Here is a 26,786-nt window from a genome sequence, read left to right as displayed (position 1 = left end):
TTTAAACCACTGGTTTGCTGTTGGTACATATTTAAACTTTCATGTATTTCTTTAAAATGACTGTTCATCCAAAAATAAAAGTTATTTTATCATTTACTCACCCCCATGTTGCCCCAAACCCATTTGACTTACTTTCTTCTGGGGAACACAATATATATATATATATATATATATATATATATATATATATATATATATATATATATATATATTTTTTTTTTTTTTTTTTTTGTCCATACAATCAAAGTCAAAAGGGTTGTTTTGTAATGCATGGACTTTCATTATATTGACATAAACAGTGGAAACATTCTTCAAATTTTCTTCATTTGTGATGCACAGAAGAAAGCTACACTGGCTTGGAATGACATGAGAGTTAGTAAATTATCACAAAATGTTCATTTTGGATAAATGCATGAGATCAAAGTGATTTCTTGCTTTGCATATTTGATGGTTTATACATTTTTGGTTTATGTTTCTTTCTTTTGTTCTGGATCTTATGTTGTTGCATGCTGAACTGTTGAACTTCACCTGCAGATAGTGTCCTATGGGGAAGAACTTTGGAAAAAGAACACTAAAACCTTCCTAACAAATGTTTTTTCAAAGGAGAGAAGGAGAGTGCTTTTGTATTTCTTTTTGTAAAGCTTTATGGCAACTTTACATTCCTCCCTATTTTGTCTGAAGATTCTCAGTGCATTCTTTTTATTGCCCTTCTTGTTGTGGCTTGTTGTGAATGAAACTGCACTTTCAGACTTTTACTTAAAATGGTTAAAAAGAAATCCTCTGCAATAATGCTTTGTGTTCTTTGTTTCTCCCTGAAGACAGGGTTCTCAGAGAGATTTTTATTCTTCATTATTTGCATTTGAAATGTCTGTGTTTTTGTGCCATTTGCTTGTTCAGTAATGTTAGGCTAATAAAGATTACGCACTGGGAATAATGTTCTCAGAAAACATGGAGTCAGTTGAGAGAGATCGGTACTTGTTTTTAATTGCAATTCACAATATTTTACAAATAAAATAAAAAATAAATTAAGATTATTAAGAATGGAAAGAAGTATTTAACAGCTTGATTGGTCTCAGTAAAAAGAAACATTTTTCAGTCCTGGCAGGGTCAACTCATCTTTTTGTTGTATAATGTGGAAGCTACAGTATGACATTTCTAACAGTATCAGTGCCATTGAAAAAAAAAAACTAAATGTCGAAACCTAAATGCCTGAAACCAGTGATTGCGACAATTTCTATCCATCAGTATTGACTTTGAACATAGAAAGTCCAGAAAGACTGATTGATTGCTATTGCTGAAGTCAACTGTGGTTCATTTTCTCTTGCTAAAGCAATTTTAAAAACAAAGTACAGTAAAGCTTTGTAAACTGCAGGACAATGCCCTTGCTCCAGTTTAGGATCTCCATATTAAAGTGCATCAAACAAAAACAGTTAACATTTAACAAGTTATCATAAAGCACAGTCTGTATATCAGTGGGAAAGTCAGAATATAATAGATAAATTATAGATCTTTTTCTCAACTGACATAAGGCCTGATTTGTGGGTAAAAATGGGTTAAACTTGAACAAAATAGTACTAATGACTCATTCAGTATCAAATAAACAAAGGCACATATTTCTCCCCCTCAGAGATCACAAAGGAAAGCAGAATTGTATTTAAAAACTACATTAAGGGGTAACATGTAATGGACATTTTCTAACTGAAGATCTGGTCCATGGCCACAGATGTTTTCAGCACAACCATTAATGTGGCAATGACAATACTTGATGCCTAGACTGATGCTACACCCTCATAAGATTTTGGAGAAAACATACCAAAAATGGTTTGTTACATCACTGATCACAAGAATATGGGAACCTGTAAATAAAAACTGCTTGACTGTTGCTATATAATACAAATGAAGATTATTGCTGTTTTGTAAACCAGCACAGTGACCTGAAAATAAGAACTGCTCCTTAATGGCAGAGGGAATAGGTGCTAATGGAAGAGGGAATTACAATGATCCGAAAACAAAACAGCTTTACCTCCGTCTTCACACAAAACACAGGTTTCCTTTCTGTTGTGCATACTAAAAAGTCCACATAAAGTCCATCCGATCACAAACATGTTCCCTCATGCTTATCACAAAAACCATTTCACAACTGAGAGCATTTCTCCTCAGTGGAAAACTGGTTGTACAATCAGTGTTTTACAAGTGCAGCAGTGAGGCGCCTAACAAGCCCCTCATTTTGGTATGCCAAAGGGCATTACTTTTTGCTTGACAGTGGTTTTTTCCTCTTCCCAAATGTCATTAAGTTGCTTTCCACTCATACAAAGTGCCTTTTTGCAGTCTATATTAATATTCAGTCAAATCTACCAATTTAAAGTCCATTGGTGGATGGTTCTAATACTGTTTGCTCAACAAAATATTGATTTTTTTTATCATTATTATTTACATCGGAGCTATGCTGGGAAGGGATGAGGGGTGTGTCGCTAAAGGCTTAGTCTCAGTCTCAGGAGCGGCTCTGGGTCGTGTTAATCATGATATTTGGGAGAGCATTGCGTCTCTTTCTCCAGGGTCCCAAATCACAAGCGTATCTCTTGATCTGGCGAAACCACTGCTGAGTGCGAGGTTTGTCAGAGGCACGGAAAACGAAGGCCTCACGTCGAATGTCCAGCACCTCAAAGGTGTCTTCACAGTCAGGGTCGGCAGACACCACGCAATTTGCCAAATGGATTGGCTCCCGTAACACAGTGAACTTCCCACTGCTCTTGTCTTTGATGAGTACCAGTACACCGTCCTGCACCATCTCCGAGGTCTCCAGACTCCCTTCAGTCACCGTGTCTGCATTGCACAGAGTGCGTACCATAAGTAAACTCTGAACATTCTGGAATTTGAGGGATTTGCTTCCCTTCTTCAGCCACTGGCCATCGGCGGGCTGTGCCAACTGGAGTGGCCCCTCCATGATGAAGTGTGTGCTCTCCCGTGTCCAGCCCACAGTTTTCACTGACAGCTCTCTCATCTCAATGTTGATGACTTCTCGGTTCTTGCGGCTGTCGCGCCGGAATGAGCGCAAGGACCATGTGGCAGTCCCTTCCTGTTTGGTCTTCATGTTGATGTGCTCTAGATGGGACTCCACGCGGCTCTTGGCTTCTTTTAAGCGAGAGTAGTCTGGGTGACACTCGTTGGTGGCCTTGCTGATCCGACTTAGCAGTAACGGGTACTTGGTCACACGCTGAAGTGGGGCCATGAGGAAGGAGCGCAGGTTCATGCGCCTGAGTGCCGTGTTGTCATTCTGGGACACGTCGAGGAATATCCTGAGGGATGTAAAGGGATATATATATATAATTATATATATATAATTTTCTTAATTGTTGGGCAAGTGAAAATATTCATAGTGCATGTACAAATCTGAACTACTGCCCCAACAGGAAATCAAATCTTACTGTTAAACTATTGTTAGGATTATATTTGAGCAGACCTAATATCTTGTATTCCCATATGCACACTTGCACTGCTGATACTTTTACTAATACTACCTTTATTTGTAACACAGTTATATTATATATTATGTGTACCTAAGAAGCTCTTTTTCTTTCTCCAGTGTGTTGAGCATGTTCACAGATGTGGACTGCTGCAGGCAGTAGGTCTGAAACGCTGGAAGCATGTTGACAAACTCCAAGAAGATTTCTCCAATGCACACAGTCTGCAGGTCCTCATCGTCCTGTATGGAGGCAATCACCATTACCATTACTTTTCAGTGTCACATGATACTTCAGAAATTATTCTAATATGCTGATTTGATGCTCATGTAACATTTCTTCCTATTACCAGTGTTGAAAGGAGTGGTGCTGCCAAATATTTTTTTGGAGACACAAAACATTGTAACATAATATGTCTTAGCTGTCAGTCAAGTGCTGTAGATTGATTTTATTCATGCATCCTTGATAAATACATATCAGTAGATTTTGGGACTGACACAAAAAACAAAGAAATACCTTGTTTTATGTTAAAGTTGAAATGGCTACAAAACGTCACTCCATCACTAGCATTCCTTACCTGATCAAAAGCCTGATCAATGCTGTCCTGCAGGTGCTCTGTGAACCTGTCATTGACATCAATGAGCTCTTGAACGTTACTGAAGACCACGGCCAGCTGCTCTGCTGTGAGCAGCCCTGCGCTCTGCATGGGACAGTAAAACTCTTCCTTGATGATGCGCAGGTCCTCTCCATAACTCGACTCAGTGTTGAGAAACTCTAGGATGGCCTCTTTGCGCTCTGTGCGTAGCTTGGAGCAGCGTTCACACATGCCTTGCTCACGGCCGCCCTCTTTGTGTCCACAGTCAGGACAGGGCTGCTGAATGTCCCAGTTCCTGAGGGATGGCAAGGGTCTCCTCCAGCCCCGAGTCAATCCAGGGCCGATGCCGCTGTCAACGCGTTCTACCTCAGCTCCGGCACTGTGGCGGGCATGATGGGGCTCTTCCTCATCTTCACGCTCATCGCTCAAGCCTACAACACCGCTGTCTGCGCTCAGGCTGCTGACGGTACTCCAGCGGTGCTGTGCTGAGCGGCTCACACCCAGGCCCCTGCTCCTCTCCTCACCTCTGGGCTCTGAACGGCCCCTGGCTGTGCCTGGCACTGACGACAAAAAATAAACAAATCTCTGGAGATCAGTAACAATACTTACATTAATAATATAGTGATTATCAAGAAAGAAAAACACCTACATTGTTAGTTTTATAATACATTGGAACAGTAGAGGTAAAACAAAAAGAGACCATAAAAAACTGAACGAAAAGTTCATTTAAATATTTTATCATATAACACAATGCATTTGAGGTGTTTTGAACTTCAAAACAACCCCATTAAGTTATATGCGGGAGTGAAATATTAGGTCCAGGGGAGAATGGTGTGTGATACGATCGGAAAGGGTAATGTAACTAATAATTATCATGCAACATAAGCCAGTTTAAGAGCTGTTTTAAAGGAAGCAGATCAGAAGGATAGTACGGGAAACTGAATAGTGAAATGTTTGGTCAGAAAGGATATAACAACTATGAAGCATAATGCACACTAAACAAATAGCATCATCTTTACACTAAGAGTTAAAATAACTTGAGAAATGGTGGGCAGAGTTGGTAAGGTTGGCTATTTGCAATGTAAATAGAGGTAACACTTTATTTCAAGGTGTCCTTGTTACACGTTACATTTACTTACTAGGATAATAACAATTAATTATACATAATTACATGCAAGTAACCCTAAAACAATCCCAAATCCTAACCCAAGTCCCTAACCATATATGTAGTTAATTAATATTACTCAGTAGTACTTATATGTATAATTATACTGTATACAAAGACACCTTAAAATAAAGTGTAGCCTAAATAGAAATTGCCATATTATTTTCATGTTATAAAAACTGATGACAGATATGATAAATCAATACTTTTTTTAAAAATCTATACTTAAAAAATATGATTTTTGCTATAACAAATTATCCTGTTTGAAACAGAATAGCATAAATTCTCATAATGGCAGAGAGCGGTGCTCTGGGACAGCTCAGAGAGTTGAGTATTAAACATAATCTGTCACTATTTATTTGAAGTTAGTGCTTTGTGATGATCTAAATCTTAAAAAAAGCCACAAACAATATTTCAGTGTTTGATAATACCAATATATACATAAAGGACAAACAATGGAAAATAACCAATATCGTCCCCTTGGAATTATAAGGTTCTATCTCTTTTGTCAAAATTGAGTTATTAACATATTCTCATTCTATGTCAACGTATTTACATTGTGTGATAGATTTTTTAATATTGAGTACTATAAGGTTCTATCAACACAGTCGAATGGAACACAAAAACTTTGAAGCTCAATATCTCAAAACTACTCGGTGATATATGGTGCTTATACAGTATACTGTGCACTCATAATTTGATACTGGATATGTATTTGATAATTAACTTTAAGTCTAAAAACAACAACAAAACAAAGTACAGACACTGAGTATGGATGCTGCGGTATAGAAGATAAAAGCAGTCCTCAGGGCAGAGGTCATGCATGCGACGGACCAACAGTAAAAGCCACCTAAGGCCATGGCTTTCGTAATAGCATAGGGTCTCATAATAACAACTAAAGTGATGCCCTCGGGTTACAAGCCTAAAAACTGTTTTAATAGAAGTATTGTCAGAACAAAACTAGGACATGACTTAAGTTTATTTACAGCAAGAACTGTGAGCAAAGCGTAGTGCAGTTGAAAGAGTCTTACCACTGTCCCTGTCTCTGCGGTGAATGTGCAAACGTGTGGCTGCGGCGATCTTCATTTCTAGCTGCTTACGTTTGGTGGCGTCTGCAGGCATGGGGTCGCTGAAGTGGGGGCGCAGGCGGCACTCACGCTGGGCCCTCACTGACTCAGCCAGCTCATAGGCCGCATCTGAGCTGGAGCGTCTGCAGCCCGCCCCAGACACCTGCTGATAGGATGGAGATCTGTCAATCAACAGTGCACATGGCAGAGCACTGGTCTGAAATGTGTGTGTGTGTGTGTAAGGGGAGAGTTTAACAGTGTAAAACCTCATGAAGGCAGATTAATCCCTAAGCACATATGAGAATTAATGGAACCACTAGATGTTTTAGACATCAGAGTCACTGCATTACGGTACATCCAAAGCTTTTAATATATTGTGGTGCTAAGTGGAAAATTATTTGCTGTGGCTTTTCATGCCCATTAACTGTTTATTAAAAAGTCTATTGACAGACTCCAGTGACATACAATGCATCTGTTTTCTCAATAGAAATGATTCGGAAACCAAGTCCTTTTAAATCTGGCCTGCCTACTTTTTTCTGTGGAACATAAAATATGACATTTTGAGAAATTTCTCATCGTTTTTGTCCATTAAATGACAAACAAAACCAGGTTTGGGCCAACTATGAAATACAGAGAGACAGCTACAAAATGAAATAGCTACACTTCTTCACACAACTGTCCTTTTTAGTCAAGACTTTTTGTGATACAATAACGTATCAATTCTGGTCAATAACTTTATTTACCAGTTAAAACTGGTTTCACTGGAAGTCAATTGGGTTGACCACACTGACCAGATCTGCCTCAACTGACAGAATTAAAGACCTATGAAACATCAGAAAGTGATTTCAAAATGACATTTCTAAGTCAGTGCATGGCGTATTACAGCTGCGTCTGCTACAAACATACATCTACGGCATAAAACCCTCAAAATGTGGCTCGACAGCATTTGGTTCTCAAGTGTTAGCAATGCACGAGAAACAAGACACAGGTGACGTACAGAATAATTAATAAGGCAACTGTTATCATAATTAAAGAGAGAAATGCAGAGACAGAAGAAACATCTGTGCGCAATGGCTGACCAATAAATCATAGCAACATTGTATATGAATGCCAGCATTTCTTGATATCACCCTTAACCTTAAAAACATACAGCCAGTCATACACCGTGGATGAATGAGGTGATCTCAAGCAGCAGGGACAGGACACAGTGAGCATCAACACACAACCTGACACAAAGAAGGAATGTAAAGCAGTTACCAGCATGAAACCTGGCTCTAATCCTCCCTGCGTGCTGCTCTTAGCTGCGGCTCTGCGCGCTTTCCCCCTGCAACCTCAGCCTCCTGAGCATCACACTCCCGGACATGCATGACAGTTGCCGCTTACCTCGTTCAGAGGTGATATGCAGAGGTGTGAGAGTGTGTGTGAGACGGGAGCATTCCTTACGCATTCTGTCGCCACTTTCCCCCGCTGTCCCACGGGCTCGGTGCAAGCCTCCTCTCCGCAGGCCGACGTTGTCATGGCAACGTGGGCAGATTGATGGCTGGGCTGGGGAGCGGTGATGTTAGTGACGTCATTGTGCTCACGCGACAATCGGACGGGAGTCTCGGCTGCAATCTCTGCACTGCAGCTGGAACAGAGAGGGAGAGAGAACACAAAGGGAAGGAAATGAGAATTACAATCCTGATTCTCTACTCCTTCGTGTGCTGTGCAGTCAAGCCCCATCCCCCTACAGAGAACCGGTGCCCCTCAGACCAGAGGACAGCAATTAGACGCATCAGTTCACATTAACACCTGAACTCCTCGCTGCGGGGCACAGGAAACAAGCATAATCGATCTTTTAGATGCCTGATGCCTGATGTCTGTGTGTGTGTGTGTGTGAAGTAGAAAAAGAGATTATGTATCTGTGGGTGACCCCACACACTGCATTCGGTGAATAAAGGGGAGTCAAACTGTGAAAATATGTTCTGTTTTATATCTTTAGTTTGTCATTTTTTTGCATTTTGTTTGTGCAGTTATATTTTTTTTAAGAATAAACTGTAAAATATTTTGAACGACCATAAAATTAGTTTTCTGAGAATTGTCTTTTATTGTCTTGGAAAATATACTACTTGATTTCCCAATGGAGTAAAAAAAAAAAAAAATGTAAATGTCCACTACTGTTCAAATGTTTGGGATAAGTAAGAAAGATTTTTGGTTTTGAAAAAAAAAAAAATTGTTGTATTCAGAAAGGACGGATTAAAATGATAAAAAAGGAGACATTTATAATGTTACAGAAAAATGCAATTTCAAATAAATGCTATTCTTTTGAACTTTCTATTCATTAAAGAATCCTGAAATGTATCACGGTTTCCATGAAAATATTAAGCATTATCGTTTTCACCATTGATAATAATAAGAAATGCTTCTTTACCAGGAAATCAGCATAATAAAATGATTTCTGAAGGATCATGTGACACTGAAGACTGGAGTGATGATGCTGAAAATTCAGCTTTGTCATCACAGGAAAAAAAATATTGGAAAACTTAATTGTAATCATATTTCAAAATTGTACTATTTTTACTATGTGTTTGATCAAATAAATGCAGCTTTGGGGAGCATGAGGGACTTTTTAAGCAACATAACTGACCTCAAACCTTTGGATGGCACTGTATCTTGTTTTAAGGATATTTAGATATTTTTACTGGAAAACAAGACAAACAACTGTAAATTATAATTTTATTTTGCAGTGTATCAACATAATTGTAAAAATAATACATCTGAATGAATGCTGATGGTTGTGCATTCATTGTTGAACATATACTTTCAGATATATTAATGAGCTGTTTGCCCCAGCTATTGTTTATATACAGACGTCTCTTCGGATTAAAAACAGGTGTTTTGATTGATTTGTTATAAGCTCTTAATTGCCTCTTTCAAATCGTTTCCATCTCCGTTGATGCTTCAGTACCTCAGAATCTGATTATGCTGCACTCATCACTGTCATAAATTTGCATAGATGCCATCCGAGAATAGTGCTGACATTACAGCCAAGAGCTCTGAAGCATTCAAAAGAAAAACACACAAAGACAAAGAGGCCTTGACATCTCATAAGAAAAGAAAAATCACAGCCACGGACTGACAGTAATCAATATAACACTCTGAATGTGGTTATAAAACCAACATCTTTCACACATGAATTAAATGATCATTAAAGCACTGCAGATATAAAATCTGTCATTTCAGCAGTGCTGAGGTCATTCATTGGAATTTTCTCTCCTTAATTATTTTGTGATTTATTAAGGTGTATAAAAATTTATTTTAGTGTATTGACAGACACTTTTAGGATGATGTTCTATGATTAATTTAAAGGTATGTGCATCTTTTCAACCTATACTGACTGAAGAAAAAACAAACTTGTATTAACATCACATCAGGACAAGCTGCCTTGGAATGTGCTGATCCATTCTAGTCAATAATATAAAGTGACTGTAAGCTTAAATAAGATTGCCTTGTGACTTCGTCATCTTTCTACTATCAAGCAGACAATAAATGAAACTAACTGTATAAAAGATCTGGAAGCCCCAGGCTGCTCTGTAGTTATTGAATCCCTTCACTTGAGGCACTATGGGACAGTTGGGATATTGGATGTTATATTTAGACGGTTCACAGCCTGGACTGAACTCCTGCCCTAGAGGAACATACTATTAGAGAAAGGCTCTGTAATGTCGAAAAGCTTTTGATGCATCAGCAATTAAGCGCTGTACTGTGTCCGGAGCTAAATCGGCTGAAGGAAAATCTATACAGATTTATGCATCCTTGCTAAATTTGAGAAGACTGTCAGGGCCAGAGTTATGTGCTGTTATGTTAATCAAATTTCTGTCAGGTTCGCATATGTCACGCTTGTGTGAGATTCTGTGTGTAAAAAGTGCTGTTGGTGGACATGTGTGAATAACACAACACAACCACTGAAGAATCCATATGATACAGTAACTGCCCGAGTGAATCAATGGGGAATTAAAGGGGTTTGTTTCTATAGTATCCAGGTCTTTACTTTTGATTGTTGCGGCTGAAAAAATCTGTCTCTTGATCTTTGTTTTACATTAAAAAAAAATGAATTTACATTAAGCTTCAACTAAATTCAATCAAGTTTATGATTAAAACTACTACAAAAAAATTGCTTTTGCAACTTTGCTTCTTAGGAATTTTTTTTTTGAGGGGGGGGGGGGGGGGGTTGTAATTTTGTACTGGAGAACAAGACAAAGATGATTAGGACAGGATATTTAATAGCATTCCTAGTAGCCATGTTTTACATTCTTAATATAGCTAAACCACAGAATATGCCACTATATGCAAATATCACATCTGCTACTGTGTACTTGGGATAAATGAGGACATTAAGAATCACATCAATAATGATATATTCACTCTGCTCCTCTGTATACAAGCTGTGCATAGATTCAGGAATAAATCAATAACACAAATACTGATGCAAAGGCTGTGAGAGCTGCTATGGGAAACTGATACACTTTTCCAACTGATGGCCATTTTTCCCATTTAAACTATTACAATAGTGTATCGATTTATTAGCTAACAGAGATTTTTTTAGTTAATTGGTAATGGTCAATACTGGATATATATTGACTGATATTTAAGAATTAATTGTTCATTTTAATTTCCTCTATTTCTGCATTCAGATTCCCTTTGCCATTATCTACTAACATTCAGTTAATCTATAAAAATACTATTAATTTAACACTGGAATATTAAATCTGTAATTTTTTTTTTACTTTATTTTGTACATTGTAATATCGTGGTGCCTTAAACCACTTGTATAATTTAAAACAACTGATTTACATTTTTCTTTTATTTATAATTAAATATAAAAAATCTAAAAAAAAAAATAATGTCAGACATTTGTCCATTATTGGCCATGAAAATCTGTCTAGGCTCAATTTTGATATCATAGGAGACCTGGATTTGAATCCAAGCTAGGTTCCCATTCCATTCACCCTTTCCCCTCCTCATTTTCTGTCTCTTTTTCTGTGTTTATCAATAAAATGTTACCATCCCATCAATAACCAATGGATAGAGCCGAGTCACTGTCCTACATTATTTGGTCTGTCACTGCTTACAATGCAACTTTAAGTATTATGTGAATGCACAAGTCTAACACTACCAAACACAACAGCTCCTATCCACTCACCTTTTTTTAATAAGGTCAAGGGCAGATCCTAGGAAACCATCCCTCATTTTATAGATTTTGGCTCCATAGCTGGAAAGGTCTGTTCCGTCCAGAAGGATTGCGGGGCAGCAGCTGGATGGGCCATCGCCACTGTCCCAGTGGGGTGGGAAGGGGACAACAGCTACATCTGTGGCCCCAGGGCCTGTTGGGCCCTTTGTTTCCTTGTCTCTTCCTGTAACAGCTTGAGGGTGTAATAGAGAGCGAGCCACTGGGCTTGTGCAGATGGGTCCTCCTGGGACCTCTGCGGTCGAACTGGGCTCAGACAACTCCGCTCCGCTGTGATTCGCATCCTGAGCGATTTCGACGTCAATGTCTGTCTTTTCTGCACTCTGCATTTCCTCTGTCTGTATTCTTTCCTCTCTATGCTTGTTGTTACTCTCCATTTCAGAGGAAATGTGGTTCTTAATGCCCTCCCTTTGTCTCATTCTCTTAAACTCCTCAAATGTAGGTATGTGCAGGCGGCCCATCGGAGGTCTTTTCCTCTCAGGGGTTGACTGGGCAGAGTTAGTGCAGATGAGCTCTGCGGTATGAGATTTACTTATGGTACTAGGCTCCTGCCTGGAGTTCAGTGCCAGGTTAGGGGTGCTCTGTTGCCTTCGGAGTCTCAGTCGTCGCAGCGCTTCCTGTTTGATCTCCTCTGGACTGGTGATGCGACGGGCGATCAACCCTTGCTGTCCATTCCTTTGCAATGATGTCAGCCCAGTCCGAACTGCTACCTCCTGATCACACGGATAGAGTGGAGAAGGTGCATTACCAAGCGCAGGTTGAGGACGCAAGGGCTTGTGGGGCTCCGTCACACGTGTGCTCTGAAACCGTAGCTTGTCTCGAAGACCCTTTCGTGCATTTCCGTTCATACCCCAGTCCTCAACCGCTGGTAAAAGCCATTGTGGAAAGAGTGGTATATCCTTCCTAACTACTCCTCGGCGGCCGTAGATTGCCATGCTGTCATGGGAAGGCATTAAGCCGTAAACTTGTGGTCCCGGAGGAGGTCCATCGTACCAGTGGCTGCTTGAAGTGCAATGAAGGATAAACTCACTGTCCACGCTCCTGTAAGGATACGCTTTGGGATCAGACACGGCGGCCCAGTGCAGGTTTTCCAGGCTGCGGTAAAGCCGGGTGCCACCGGTGTTCCCACAGCTTTGTGGAAAGCGCATCATATCGTAAGCGGACTGGCCGTCAGTCTGGTTAAAAGGATGCATACTGCTGGTGGAACAGTAGACTCCCAGGTTGCTGAGCAGGCCATTGTTGTTGTTGCAGTGGCCCGGTGCTACACCCTGGGCAGGGAAGGGGGCCACACCGTGGTGAGAGAAAGCAGACAGCGGGGAGCTGAGGACGGACAGGTCCATGGACAAGTCCATGCTGCAGCTTTCAGGAGATCCTGCTGGGGAATATTCACATTGTGGGGCTTTCACATCCGGCATGGCCACAGAAATAGCTGCCATATTCCAGAAAGGAGCATCGGGATCATAGCCCTGCAGAAATACACAGACAAGGCATTGACTTCTGCAGCAGAACAATGTGATTATACACTGAAACTGCTCTGCATCTAAAAATCAGTAATTCACAAACACCTGGTTTTTAAAACTGGTTTTGAGTAATAATTATAATATAAATTAAAGTGTCTTGTATAGACTCTTGGCGAATTCCGTTGCCTTTGCTAAAAAAACAAATATTGTGAAAAGGCTATACAAATGAATAAAACAAACAAAAATTAATCAGGGTAATAATAACCTCTAAAAGAAAAAGATACATCAGTACTAAAAAAGTAAATATTTTCCAGATAATATTGTGGATTTTAATTAGATTTATTCGGCTTTAGCACAATCACATTAAACAAAAAAATTGCATTTTGATATGCAAGTTATTTAACTTTTTTCTCAAACAGCATAAGTGCGTCTCTCGTTTATTATGGACTGCTGTGAAAAAAAAAAAAAAAAAAAAAAAAAAAAAACAGGCATACTTTATAAATGTATAAATAAATAACAAAATACTCAATGAATCAATTCCACTGCTAATTCTTGGGTAAACATGAGCAATTGAGGATTTAAACTAACTGATAAAATCTACAATTACCTCAGGTTTCAAAATTAATCATGATGGGCTACCGAGGAATAATGTGGATGATTCTGAAAATGCAAAATTACCTCCTTGAAACACTGATTGTATGTAACATTTGCTAATGGCTGGTATGTAAGGGATTCTGTTGCTCACTTGTGTTTGCAGCAACCCTGCAAATATAACCCTATATCCCTATCAAATCCCCTGAAATGTGGCATAAATGCATTTCTCATGTTTAAAAATGGATTTCATATGGACAAAGATACCAATATTCCTCTTACTGTAGAACTAATTGCATACTAATCTAAATCACATCAAATGATCCTTCCAAAGACAAAACTAAAAACTAAAGCTAAGTAACACAAGGATGTTTCACAGTTCAATAACCACTATAGTAATTATAATGCTCATCATGCGTAGTTCCTATGACTTGTATAATTAAATTAATATTCTAAAAATGGCTCGTTCTTTTTTACAAATCAAATGGTGGTGGTGGGGGGCGGGGGTGGAGTTCTGTCTGGAATTAAAAACATTAAACCGAGAGGGAGGAAAATCAGAAGGGACAGTAATGAAGAGAGCCACAACACTCGCCCAGGGCTCTTATTCCACTAATCAGATGAGAACTGTGGATTAGCAGGGAGAGTGCTTCTCTTTCAGTAATTAGTACAAATTGCCTTGCTTTGGGCCATATTAATATCCACCCATGAACTTAAACAGAAGTCAGGGTCAAACCAGGAGTAACAAAAGAACATGTCTCAATAATTCCGGGCAGCAGAGTCAGGACTAATCCATCTGAATACTCTTCACAGTGCCTTTCAGAGAACAACAATGGCATTGTGATTAGATTGAAAAAGGTGGGAAACCAGCAATTTTAAGTGGGGGAAACCCAGCATATTCAGGTGTTCAATTAACGTTTGGTCCAATTTAGTTTAAAAGTGAGCTATTGAAACCCCCTCTTGTATTGTCGTCAGGCTAATTTCTATCCCTAATTTCATCTCCATTTAGGAGATAAAAAGATTAAAATCCCCCTTTTTGTTATTCTGTGAATTGTACAGTGGAGCACTCAGGAGGATCTACCTTTGTGAGCGAGTGGACTCTGTCTGTCTCAATATCACTGCCATTGTTTTCTTTCGCTTGAAAACTGCTGACGTGTGAATAAACAGTCAATTAGCATAAGAGCTTGTTTAATGAGCATGTGGCACAGGATCAACTCACACCGGGCCCATTATGTCCTCTCTGTGTGTGACAGACAGGCAGATGCTCCATTTCCTATTTGAGCAGAATTATTACGGACACAAGAAAGCAAGAGCAGACTGTCCCTCACTGAGACAATAGCAAGCCATACCAAGCCAAAATACTAGAGATTCAAAGACACTAAAGCTTGAAGACTGGATTAGCCAGATTCATGGCAAACTACTCAGCTTCTCTGATTGATTTGACATTACCCTTGAGAATATACAGAATTAAATATTGTATTAACATATAACAATATATTGAATAATACATGAGGAATTGATGCTTTCATATATTTAAAAAATGTGACGCATTTAATTATATTTAATGAAACATTATGTAATTTTATATTCAGTTATACAATTCAAAACATATAGATGTGCATGTGATAAAATATGGTAGTGCATGTGTATTAATATATTGCACATATATTTACTCATGCAGTATATAAACATACTGTATATAGACAGGCAAGATATATTTATTATATTTAATAATTATTTACATTGTTCATATTTTCATATACAGCTAGATAACATCAGCACAAGCCCACCTGAATGTACTAAAGTATTTAGCAAAGAGACTATCAGCGTGCTTGTTTCACAAGGGTTTCATTTCTTTAACCAGTTTAAAAAACTTAATGAGATGAAAATCTCTTTTATAAGAGTGACCTGGCCAAAAAGTGATCTAGACAACTGAAAAACAGTGAATCTGTATGTACTTGTATATACATAGTTGTATCTGCAGGGCTCTGCTGAAAAAGATAGAGTGTTAGAGAAACCCTTTAGGATTGCAATATGTTAGTCTTTTTGTTGTGTTAGACTTACCCCATTTTAATCAACTCTGTCTGCACCTTTACTCAACCTGCTTTAGGCTCACATTCACAGGCTCTGAGCCAACAGAATCTCTTTTGGTTTGGATTAGAGGTAGACAAACCATCCACAACGCCTGACTGCTGAGATCTCAAGCACAGGCAGCTACAAAAGAAGAGAAGAAAAACATAAATACAGGCATCCACAAATACAAATCAATTTCTAAAATGAACAAAGGATCCTGCAGTATTTCTAAGGATTCTGTTTTTCAGTTTTCTTTGAGAAATGCATTTGCTATGACTGAGGAAATTTTGTTAAGAAGTCAAAAACTTTGAATAAACCTGGGGTTTCCCTTATACACAAAGAAAATGATTTATTTGGATTAAAGATATTATCAAGCTTAATCAGTTTCTTGCTTTCTATATTTGTAAACAAATCAAACATAATAATATTGCTAATAATATATGTTGATGCTATTCATAAATATTAACATACACAGAAAACTGTATTCCAAAATTCAAAATATTCCAAGTCCAATGCACTTGGAACACCTGTGATTCAAGACTGAAATTCAAGACATGTTGTGGAGTTAGGCTTTACAATTTGATCTCCTCTGACCTCAATATCAGCCAGAGACCTTCTGGAATTAGTTCAAGTTGTGATAGTGGCACGTCAGTGAATGCAGTTTCAATGATTTCTCATTACAGAGGGAGACACAGCTCGACCTCCACCAGGATGGAGTCAGGCTTCAGTCAATAAACACATTCAGTTGCTCTTGTACTCCATCTTACTATTGGCAAGAACTCTGGGTGTTTGGTGAATATCTGCTGCTCACTAACATGTCTCAGAGTAACAAAACCCTGAGGATTACAGCGGGACATTAGTAAGTGAAATAAGAAGAGATGCCTTTCAAACTAGTTGTACTCGCAATATGCACACACAACCATTCCATGCGGACACTTTAGTCTGATTTATGACTAAATGACTCTTATCAGCAGTTCTTTTAATGAATCATTCAAAACAACTCACGAAGCCTGAATTTAGAATAGCATACTGGCATACCACTGTTACTATTTTTAGAACACTAGTATGTTATTCCGTGACAAATTCTTCTCTGAATGAACTCAATGATAGATTGACAGTGCTGCTTCCATTACCTACACCTGCAAATTTGGAATTTTTATTATTTTCCATCCAGCCACTGCTGTAGCAAGGTTGCACATTGATCTATGAAAGCCGCTCCATAGGGAATCATAGACTAAAAGGCCACATATTGATTGAATCTGCAGGTTTGTGTGATAGCACAGCAGGGGTGTTTCTAGGTTTCAGGAGGTGGAAAGGCATGAAGCGCAGATGGAGATTCACAGTATGATTATGCTGCAGAAGACTGACCTAATGACTGGTTGTTGAGACTGATCTATATAGTCTGAGTTCACAATGGCCACAGCAGCAGATATCAACCTATTTCTAACCACTGGATTTGTGCTTCCACAAAAAGGATTTTAAGCTGTGAAGAGCAATTTCAGTGAAAGAGGGGGTCATAAGTACACGGGTGTTGAAAATGGTTAAATCTGCATGTCTGTGAAGAATATAGGTTAGCTTTAATTAAAATGGGGATGGTTTAAAGAGGGAATGTGGGAAGATGATTAAGTTACACAAAGCATAAATAATACATTATACAACATTAATACATTATAAAACAAATGATACCACTTCATAAATTCATTTATAGATGATTTACATACTTTTCCACACACAATACATACATTTCTGAACACAGCATATTAGAATACTATTTACATTTTATATAATGTTTAAAATATATATATATTTAAAATGTTCTAAAGCCTGAACAATGTTTCATAGCATTGTTCCATCATCTGTTTCTGAGGCAGGGGAAGTATACATGGAGCTGAGGTAGTTAGTTACAGTAGAAGCGAGTGCTGTATAATCAGATGCAGAACTGAAGAGCTTCTCTATTACCTGTCAGTGGCGCACCGCACTCATTCTGACAAGAGCATCCGAGACAGAGCTGGGTTACAACTCTTCAAAGTAAGAGGAGAAGGCATCAAAACATGTAAGAGTGAGGCTCAGGAGAGGTGAAGCCTCAAGTACCAGCTTACCTCAGTTAATTATGCTTCAACTCTGCAGTGAGTTCACTGCTTTCAAACAAAACGCACTGTCTACCATACAGTATCTGCAACATTTGAGATAAATAAAAATAGTTTGTTATAGTAATCACATGTACGCAAGGTATCCAAGGTGAATAGCATACATTATGCAGATAAAAAAAATAAAAAATACCCTTGACAAATATACTATAGGGTGTGTCATTTCCAGTAGCTCAAGATTGTTTAGTGAATATTTTATGCTTCTGTAGTGTTAACTGAGCTGATGAACAATGCATTGGGTAGATTAGGTGAGAGATGCATCATTGTTAGCGCACATGTTTTTCCATAAACACATTAGTCTACATATTATTCTTAGATGGCTATGATAATAGTGATTGCAGGCTTGACACACTAATAATCAGTACATATTACAAAGCTATAATGAAGCTATTGCTATTACTAATTGGTGCACACAGATGTCACAGTTTTTCTCATAAATCATTACATGTCTGTCAAAGTATAGACGCTGTCTCGTATATCTAGCACAGATTATGTCATTCTAGGCAGCAACAACACAAAGGCAATTTGCAGAGCTTGTGTTTCCATGAGACGCAAACATCAATATGGCAATGGATCAACGTTTGCCGGTTGTCTTGTTGGTGAGGTGTTTAATTAATGACCAAGCTGCCACATATAATATCATTAGTGCATGATTTCATCCTGTAAATCGGAGTATGATTGAAGTGCCAATTTATCAGTAAGTTTGCTTCCTAAGCTTTAAATGCTGAATATGAGGACAAATTATAGATATCCTCATTCTAATAAGATAAGGCCACTGCTTACATAATGCATAGCGAGACTCGGAAGAGGATAAGAATCTTTTCAATGAAACGTATATGGGTCGAAGCTCTGTGTGATGTAACCCTGTCGTTAGTTGATTTTTGCTTTGATAAGCAGAGGGAAATTAAACCAGATGATAATTGTCTTTTAGACTGATGAATCAATGCGCTGCAGCTCCTCACGAGGATTTTTTTTTTCACCTTTTCCTGAAGTAGATAAGTCAAATGAACATGATACTGCTGCTCTGAAAGATAAAGCTGGTATAGTTACAGACATACTGTCAACAGCAGTCAGTACTGCCCTCAGAAACATTGTGTCCTATATCATGTAAACTGGATGAGCACTGGAAACGTGCCAATCTCTGAGAGTATATCACAGAGTGATACATAATCTCATTTGATTTTAAATAAAACTTGTGGTAAATACCTATTTATTTCTATTAGTAATAAAAGTACTACAATGACTTTTGGACATAGTGTCATGTAAATACCATGATGCATGAATATGGTTGATGTGTCCTCTGCATCAAAATTATAAGTCAAAATGTATATACCTATATACCCTACTGTTCAAATGTTTCAAAGTCAGTAAGATTTCATTTAAAAAGTGAAGTAGTTTCTTATTCTCACCAATGCTGCATTAATTTCATCAAAAATATAGTAAAAACATAAATACAATGAAATCTTACAGTTGAAAACATTGGTTTTCTATTCAAATACATTTTAAAATGTAAATTATTCATGTGGTGTAAAAGCAAAATTTTCAGAAATGACTGTAATTTGATGATTTAATGCTAAAAAACAAACATTACTTAACATCAATGTTGAAAACAGCTGTGCTGCTTAATATTTTTGTGGAAACGTCTTGAAAGATTATAATATCTTTCACTTTTTAATATTGTAATGCACCCTTGATGATTATATATATATTATATATATATAATTATTTATTAAAAAAAATATTACTGACCCCATACTTTTGAATGGTAGTGTAACCGGTCCTGTGACTGCATCACCCTTTAATTTTTGCACAACAAATGAAATGTATAAATATTATTTAATATGAGATCATAAAATTGGTGTGAATAGTAATTATAAAAGAAGGGGCAAAATTCTATTTCATACAAGTATTTGTTTGAGTAAATCTTGTCACACCTTAGAAAGACCCAAGTCATTTCATATACAAAAGCACCACAGTATCATCATCAGATGCCATCACTGCACTACGGTATCACTCCAGTGCTTTTTCTAATGCTAAGTCAACTTGTGGAGATGATGATGATGATAAAAGGCAGCACTGGACAGCACTGGACAGTCAATATGTAATTTCCAATATTCCAAAGTCTATGACAGCTTCATATTTACTGTGGAACATTTATAGCTTTACCTTCTAATTACAAACCTCAATATTACTAATGTGACAACTATTCTAACTGGTATTATATTAAGAGTAAATCATTTTATTTTAAAGTTTTTAAAAGCAGATAGACTAGTCGTGAAGGGCTCTAGTCAGCCATGGGCTCTTCCTTTTCATTACTCCTTAGTGTACTCTCTTTACTCCTGCTCTGTTTGTGTTTTCATTGGATAATGAGACCAGCAGCTCTGGCGACAGTAACAATAACTAAAACAACCTACGAACCTGCCGACTTCACACTTATCAGCCTCCTGAGAGAAAGAGAGAGTGCTATGGATCCAGTGTGAAATGCTGCAAAGACAACAAGAGAAAACTGTGTCAAGGACAGAGAGGGACAGGACGGGACAGGACAGGACAGGACAGGAAAGAGTGATTGATAGGTGCGAGTAGAAAGCCTGATAAAAGGGTTAGGTGTGGAGACACAAGCGATGAGAGATGAGCGGTAGAGGGAGGAGAACAAATATGAGAGAGAGCAAGAGAGAGAGGTGGAGAGATGGGGAACATCCCAGGAGCTCCGCTGATAGGCAACAGTGCTAGTAATAAGGCAGGATTGCTGTAAGAAGCAGAGGTCCCTGTGGCAGAGAGAGACAGAGATATGGGCTAAACAGAAAAGTATAATATCAAGAAATCACTGCAGCTCTCGTCTCTCCCTCACTGCTGTCTGCACTAAGCTGTCCTGGACTTCACAACTAGTTCAGACCATAGCTTTTGGGGAAAAACTCATTTTAAATTGCTATTCACTGGAAATGTTACACTATTAATAAAAGTCATGACATTTGCCAAGAAAAGTAACCCATACTCGGAATTGGTGCTCTGCATTTAACCCATCCAAGTGCACACACACAGCAGTGAGTACGGAACACACTGTAAACACACACCCGGAGCAGTGGGCAGCTATATATCCAGCGCCCGGGAGCTACTGAGTGTTCAAGGGCACTTCAGCCATGGGTATTGAGTGTGGAAGAGCACTGTTCATCCATCTGTACAGCCATCATTAGTAAAGCCATATGGTTTTAGTTTAGGGCAGCGGTGAACAGACTTAAAAAGTGATATATTCTATTTACACTAAAGACAAACGGCAGCATTTTTAGCGATGTGCTATTTACACTAAATGAAAATAGCAATTCTAATTACATTATGTAAAAGTAGCAGATCTTGGCAATAAGTGTAAATAGTATTTAGATGTTATGTATACTTATAAATGGTGAAAGATACTATTTGCACCTCAGTATAGTTGTACATTAACAGCATGCAATAATAACAGTGTAAATTATTTTATTTATAAAAAAAAATAATTAAATAGACACTGACTTATTGGGACAACAAAGCCCTCTTTAAACCTACCAAATTAATACATCATTAATAAACACTCGTTAGGCAACTGATTTCCACCTTTCTGATGAGATATGTGACGAAAAAAGAAGAAGAGCGACTTCGGCAAGAGGCGAATTCGAACTCTGGTCATCGCATCATGTGCTACATCCACAAGCATTACTCTCTGTGACCATCGCCACTCCAGACGCTGATTAACACTCGTGTCCAACGAGATCAATTAAATATGACACGAGTGTGTTTATTCTCAACATTTTATTTAGACTTTTAGTTTTGCATTATAAAGACTTTAATCAATGTTAAAATATGGTTTTATTATTTAAAAAAATAATTATTATTTTCACATGATCTTTCAGTAATAGTTCTAATATGCTGATATGGTACTCAAGAAACATTTATAATTATCAATGTTAAAAACGTGTGCTTGTGCTGCTTAATATTTTTTGTGAAATCCAGGAAACATCTGTTCTGATTCTAACAGAAAGTTTAAAAGAACATTTTTAATAGAAATCTTTTATAACAGTTAAAAAAAAATAACATCACTGTTATTAACATCACTCAATTTAATGCTGAACAATACTGACAATAACTTTTCAATAGAAATTTAGGTCAACCAAGATTTTAGTTCTATAGATCTTCATTTACTTGTTATATTTATAAATAGAACAGGGCAACTGATTTACAAGGTGACAGATGATTATTATTGGTAACGCAACCTCTGATGTCAACAGCACAACCATACGTTACATAGTCAATACAGCAATCTATTCTACTTCATGGGCTGTGCCATTAAAGAGATGATAGAGATGAACAGCATCACGCTTCTCTTTCAGTAGAACAGGACTGCTGGATGTCCTCAGGAGCTGCCTGTGGCTGTCATATTTCAACAGCTCCATATGAACCCTAATAACCATTCATTGGGAGAACATCATAAGACCCACACAACCCTGTCCTAAGGGGCCCTCCCACACACACATCAGCTCCTTTGTTGTTCTTTGTGAATGAAGAAGGGATCAAAGCAGCGGATCTCTACGTGAAGGTGCCCCAGTCTCCGTCAGAACCACTTGGACGGTAATGGGCTTTCATCGGGGGGTGATGAGGTGAGAGCAGGATAGGACAGACGGGGGGAGAAAGGGGGATTGGGAATTAGGAACACAAGTGGGGCGGCAATTGATCAGCTGTCATCTCCGCTTACTGTACGCTGGAGCACCTTTCACAGGAAAATGTCCGATCATACTGGGTAAGATGCACACTGAGCACAATCATCTCCATTTCAAAGAGGAAACCTTTTTGAACGAGACCGCAGCCCACAAATGATGCAACAGGATACAGCTCAACAAGAACTTTAAACGAAAGTCTCCATTTAGAAAACCCAACACTGATTAAAAAACTATAGTGATGACTTTACTATTAATGAATAATGAATGAAAATATATTTTCAAATTTATAATAAAAAAAAAAACATAATGTAAGCCTGATATCACATTTTTTTAACCCACATTGAGATTGTAAAATCCGAGTTCACTGCCATTCTCTGGCGCCATTCCGTATAATTATTCCAAACATTCATCACACATGAACAATGGCAGTTCAATGCCAATGCCCCACATACTTCACAACATAACTGTCTCCTCCTGCTGATAACAAAACCATACTCAGGCAGATGACATGCCAGAGCTTTCATTCCTCCAAAAACATGCTTAGCATTCGGCACTGAAATAAATGTAACCCTTGCCTCGAACAATTTAGGTACAGACAGTCTGAAGCAATTGAAGGTTATCCTAGCAAGACAAACTCTGTTTTAAACAGATTCATTTTTATGGGATAGTTCACTCAAAGATATGCCTTTTGTCATCATGTACGCACACTTATTCTGTCATAACTTTAGGGCCAACAGCTTGTCACTGAGACATTATCCTTAAAGGGGCAACGTTTTTACCTTTTCTATCTGTATATTAGTACTTCAGAGCAGTAATATGTATCCTTAATGTACTACTATGAAACTTGAGAGGTATATAAAGTACAAAGATCCCTGTTCAAGGGTACTGCCCTCCATCTGATGGTCACTTTACAATCCCATGAGGCCATGGGAGAAGAGTTGTGATTGGCAGTGAAGATAAGCAACTGACGTAGGTCACATGACAATTCACACATTACAAATGTAGTACTTCTTGGTTGGTTATTTTATACTAAATACACTCATACTATGCAGAACATACATTTTTAACAGCTGCAAAGTAATTACTTATTGAAAAGAAGTATCTAGCATATGATTTTAGACTAGCTTTGGAAACCCCTACGATTTTTGCATATCATTTCTTACATAAAACACAAAAGGGGAAATGAAGCATAATGTCCAAGCCGCACTTTTCCTTCAATGACAGTGGTTGGTAATTAGGTTCTCCAAGAAAAAGAAAAAAAAGAGAGCACAAAACACATGAAAATGGTTAATATGAGTTGTGTGCTGCATTCCTATTCTTCCAAAGCTTTAATAGCTTTCTGAGAAGAACAGACAGACTGCAGTTATTATTCACTAAAAATGTCACTATTATCTTTGTTTGGCAAAGAGAAGCTTCGGCGCTGCAATAAATAACTCATTTTGTGTTCCACAGACACAGGTTTCAAAATCCGTGAGGCTGGGTAAATGGTGACTACTTTTAAATTAAAACTTTTAGTTAGAAAGCAAAATCTTCAGATCATCAGTTTCCCTGCCTCACTGAGGAGGTGTTATCCTCTGATGGATACTATGCAAGCCTGCAGGTGTCACATCAATTTATATTCCAATTTCCTGTCCGCTGAGATACCCTCTTCATTTCTATCTCTCTACTGTCCGACTAGATGAAATATTGAGGGCTTTCTGCTGAGAGGTGAATTGGCCCATTTTCACACCATGTGCGCCAGACACTGAGGTGATCGTCTTGAACACCTGGCTCAAGTTCTGTAGCGGTCTGTGCCCACACAGCAACACACAATAAATCAATGAAGCATTTCATTAGAGCAGATGGCTTCATCATCATCCAGCGATCTGGTGCCGTGTGTATTATTGAGGTGCACGGCAGTGGACCAGGTCAGGCTAAAAACTAGAATGGCGGTGTTGTCACAACAAAACAGCCTGACCCCTTACTCCCTTCGTCACGACAACACGTCAAGGGGTCAGTGAGGCATGACAACCCCGCAAACAGAAGGATCGTGTAACAGCGCAGGGAGTAGAAATGAATTCAGCGCTTCTCTTTTTCTCTCTCTCCCTTCCTCCAGAGATCTATCCTCCGCTTCAGATCTGTCCAATGTCATGCAGAGGTATGCAAATGATATTCACAGTGTTCCCTTGTACTGTTCACAGCAAGTCTGCTCCGCTTATTCCCCTACTGGAAATCTACTCAAGTGGAATGTCACTCGCAAACCATGAGAAATTTTACACACAATAAGTAAACTGCGTAAAAAAAAATTAAAATAAAGAAAAGGTTGTAATCTATAGTGCATGCACTGTTCTAAATTACATCCTGGCATATCATCAGCACAAAACATATGTTCATTCTTTTCTCTACAAATCATCCCATTCAACAAGCACAAAATAAGTGCTTTTTAAAGCATTAACCAGTGGCAAAATTATTACATTCTAAATCAAAATCTCCCCTCCCCCAAATCTCCATCTAGATTTACATACCTCTTTCTCGTGCAGAAATATCAGGTAGGGGACGATAAGGCAGAGCATGTCAGCAGAATCAGCAGTGTGCACGCAGAGGTCTATTCCACTCTGATGTGATAGCAGCGTGTGAGCTGCTTTAGCTCTCTCAGCTATTGTTACAGCCGCCAGCTCCGCACTGAGCATGCTCCAAACACCAATCCATTCACCGTTGGCATGGGAACCACTCAAGCACAGACCTCACTAAAAAGGACCTCCCTGATATACACTCTCTCTTTCCCTCCACCTGTCCTCCCAAGGGGTTTTTCCTTGTTTTGGTGTATGTAACCCTGTGAACCAAAGCAAATCTTCAAAGACGAGAATAAACTGACATAAAACATCCACTCATGAAGTTAACTGAGCTAAAAAGCCAGCTGCAACTAGCTTTAACATCTTTGTCTGAGTCTTCATCTGCAATCCTAAATTTATAACAGAGGAATATAATCAGTTCAATCCAAATGGAGATGTTATGAAAAACATTTTTTTTTTTCTTTTGAGTCGATACTCTGCAGGAATGTCCAACAACCAACTAGTGAATAAGTGAGGTCAACAAGATTTAATTATTTTAAAATAAATAAAATAAAATATAAATAAATATATTTATGTTTTTGTATTTATTTTAATACATTATATTTATTTGTAATACGTAAATAAATATATTTATTATTATTATAATATGTGTTATCAATTAAATAATCAAAATAAATAAATATCATAAGAAAAAATAGATGTATATGGTTTTCAGTTTTATATTTATTTTAAAATAAATTAAAATCTAAAATTAAATTAAAATCTAAATACAAAAACTAAGGTTTTCTACTTATTTATGATTTAAATATCTCTCAAATCCAAAGCAAGGGTCATAATCTCTAATGGAATGCAATGCAGGCTTTTGCTGCATTCTTCAGAATTCCCATGAGAGGGCTTTTGAAGCATATTGGCTGTGCTCTGTAATTACAGTATGTTGCGTGGGGTTGTCGAGGCTGGGCCATATGGAGAGAGCTAATCCTCTGTTACCACACATGCTTCTCAGCTCCTCCAGCGATCAGAGCGCTAAACAGACATCAGCTGAGCCTATCAGGCCACGTCAGTCTGCCACAACCCTTCACACTGGATCTCTGGGGCTCAGGACTAGAGCGGGTCAAAGGAAGGGATTTCCTCTTTACCTCAGCCGTACTTCAGTGATCTATTGGGTTCAAGCGCAGGAGGTCGGCGGCCAGTGCATTATCAGCATTTGATGCCGAGCTCCCTGGAGAGACTCAGCTTTTGTTTCAAGGCTTCTAGCCTTACATTAGCCAAAGTGACACTTTCATTAGAGACCCTAACAGCTTTTTTATATTGTGTAATTTATCTTTATAAGATATTAATCATGATATGTATCTGTTCAGCAGCACTTTAATAGCAAACCACAGTTCTGATGGGATCTAAATAAAATTACATGTCCCTGTGGTTCAGTTGAGGATGGTTTAATACACTGCAGCCAGTAAAAGCTTTATGCATTAGCCTGAATGTTTCTCCAGAGGGCCAGATTTATATTGTCTACTTATGAGCAGTGGCACACAGTGCAAATAGAAACAATACGATGAGTGAAAAACATCATCTGATTAACATTGAAACACAACAGAATGGTCAGATGGCTTCATTTACAAACACATCCCAAAAATGACCATGGTAATACCATGTTTTGGGGATTTTTACGATAGTACCATGGTATTCTTAACAGTACCATGGAGTTCCATGTAACAACCATGATTGTTAGTATTCATATTTGAGTGGGGACAATTCTGGCCACTTGA

The 26,786-nt window shown here is 38.2% G+C and overlaps 1 protein-coding gene across 2 annotated transcripts; it reads right to left on the bottom strand.

The window, feature by feature from the left end:
• Positions 1-230: 230 nt before the first annotated feature.
• On the bottom strand, positions 231-25,151 carry LOC113053334 (uncharacterized). Of its 2 annotated transcripts, none has more exons than XM_026218257.1 (8): positions 24,973-25,151; positions 15,628-15,777; positions 11,471-12,981; positions 7,732-7,915; positions 6,253-6,454; positions 4,039-4,616; positions 3,558-3,703; positions 231-3,296 (listed from the first exon to the last, which is right to left on the bottom strand). In XM_026218257.1, exons 3-8 carry the CDS (start codon positions 12,949-12,951, stop codon positions 2,492-2,494), a joined length of 3,396 nt encoding a protein of 1,131 aa, XP_026074042.1. In that variant the 5' UTR covers positions 12,952-12,981; positions 15,628-15,777; positions 24,973-25,151; the 3' UTR covers positions 231-2,491. The 2 variants fall into 2 exon arrangements, with proteins under 2 accessions (XP_026074042.1, XP_026074043.1); XM_026218258.1 differs by having other exon boundaries at positions 6,253-6,451.
• Positions 25,152-26,786: the final 1,635 nt, after the last annotated feature.

Source organism: Carassius auratus, chromosome 34, assembly GCF_003368295.1.
Source record: "Carassius auratus strain Wakin chromosome 34, ASM336829v1, whole genome shotgun sequence".
Taxonomy (NCBI): Eukaryota; Metazoa; Chordata; class Actinopteri; order Cypriniformes; family Cyprinidae; genus Carassius; species Carassius auratus.
Note: the sequence above shows the minus strand (reverse complement) of the source record. Positions and strands in the feature narration are given on the sequence as shown.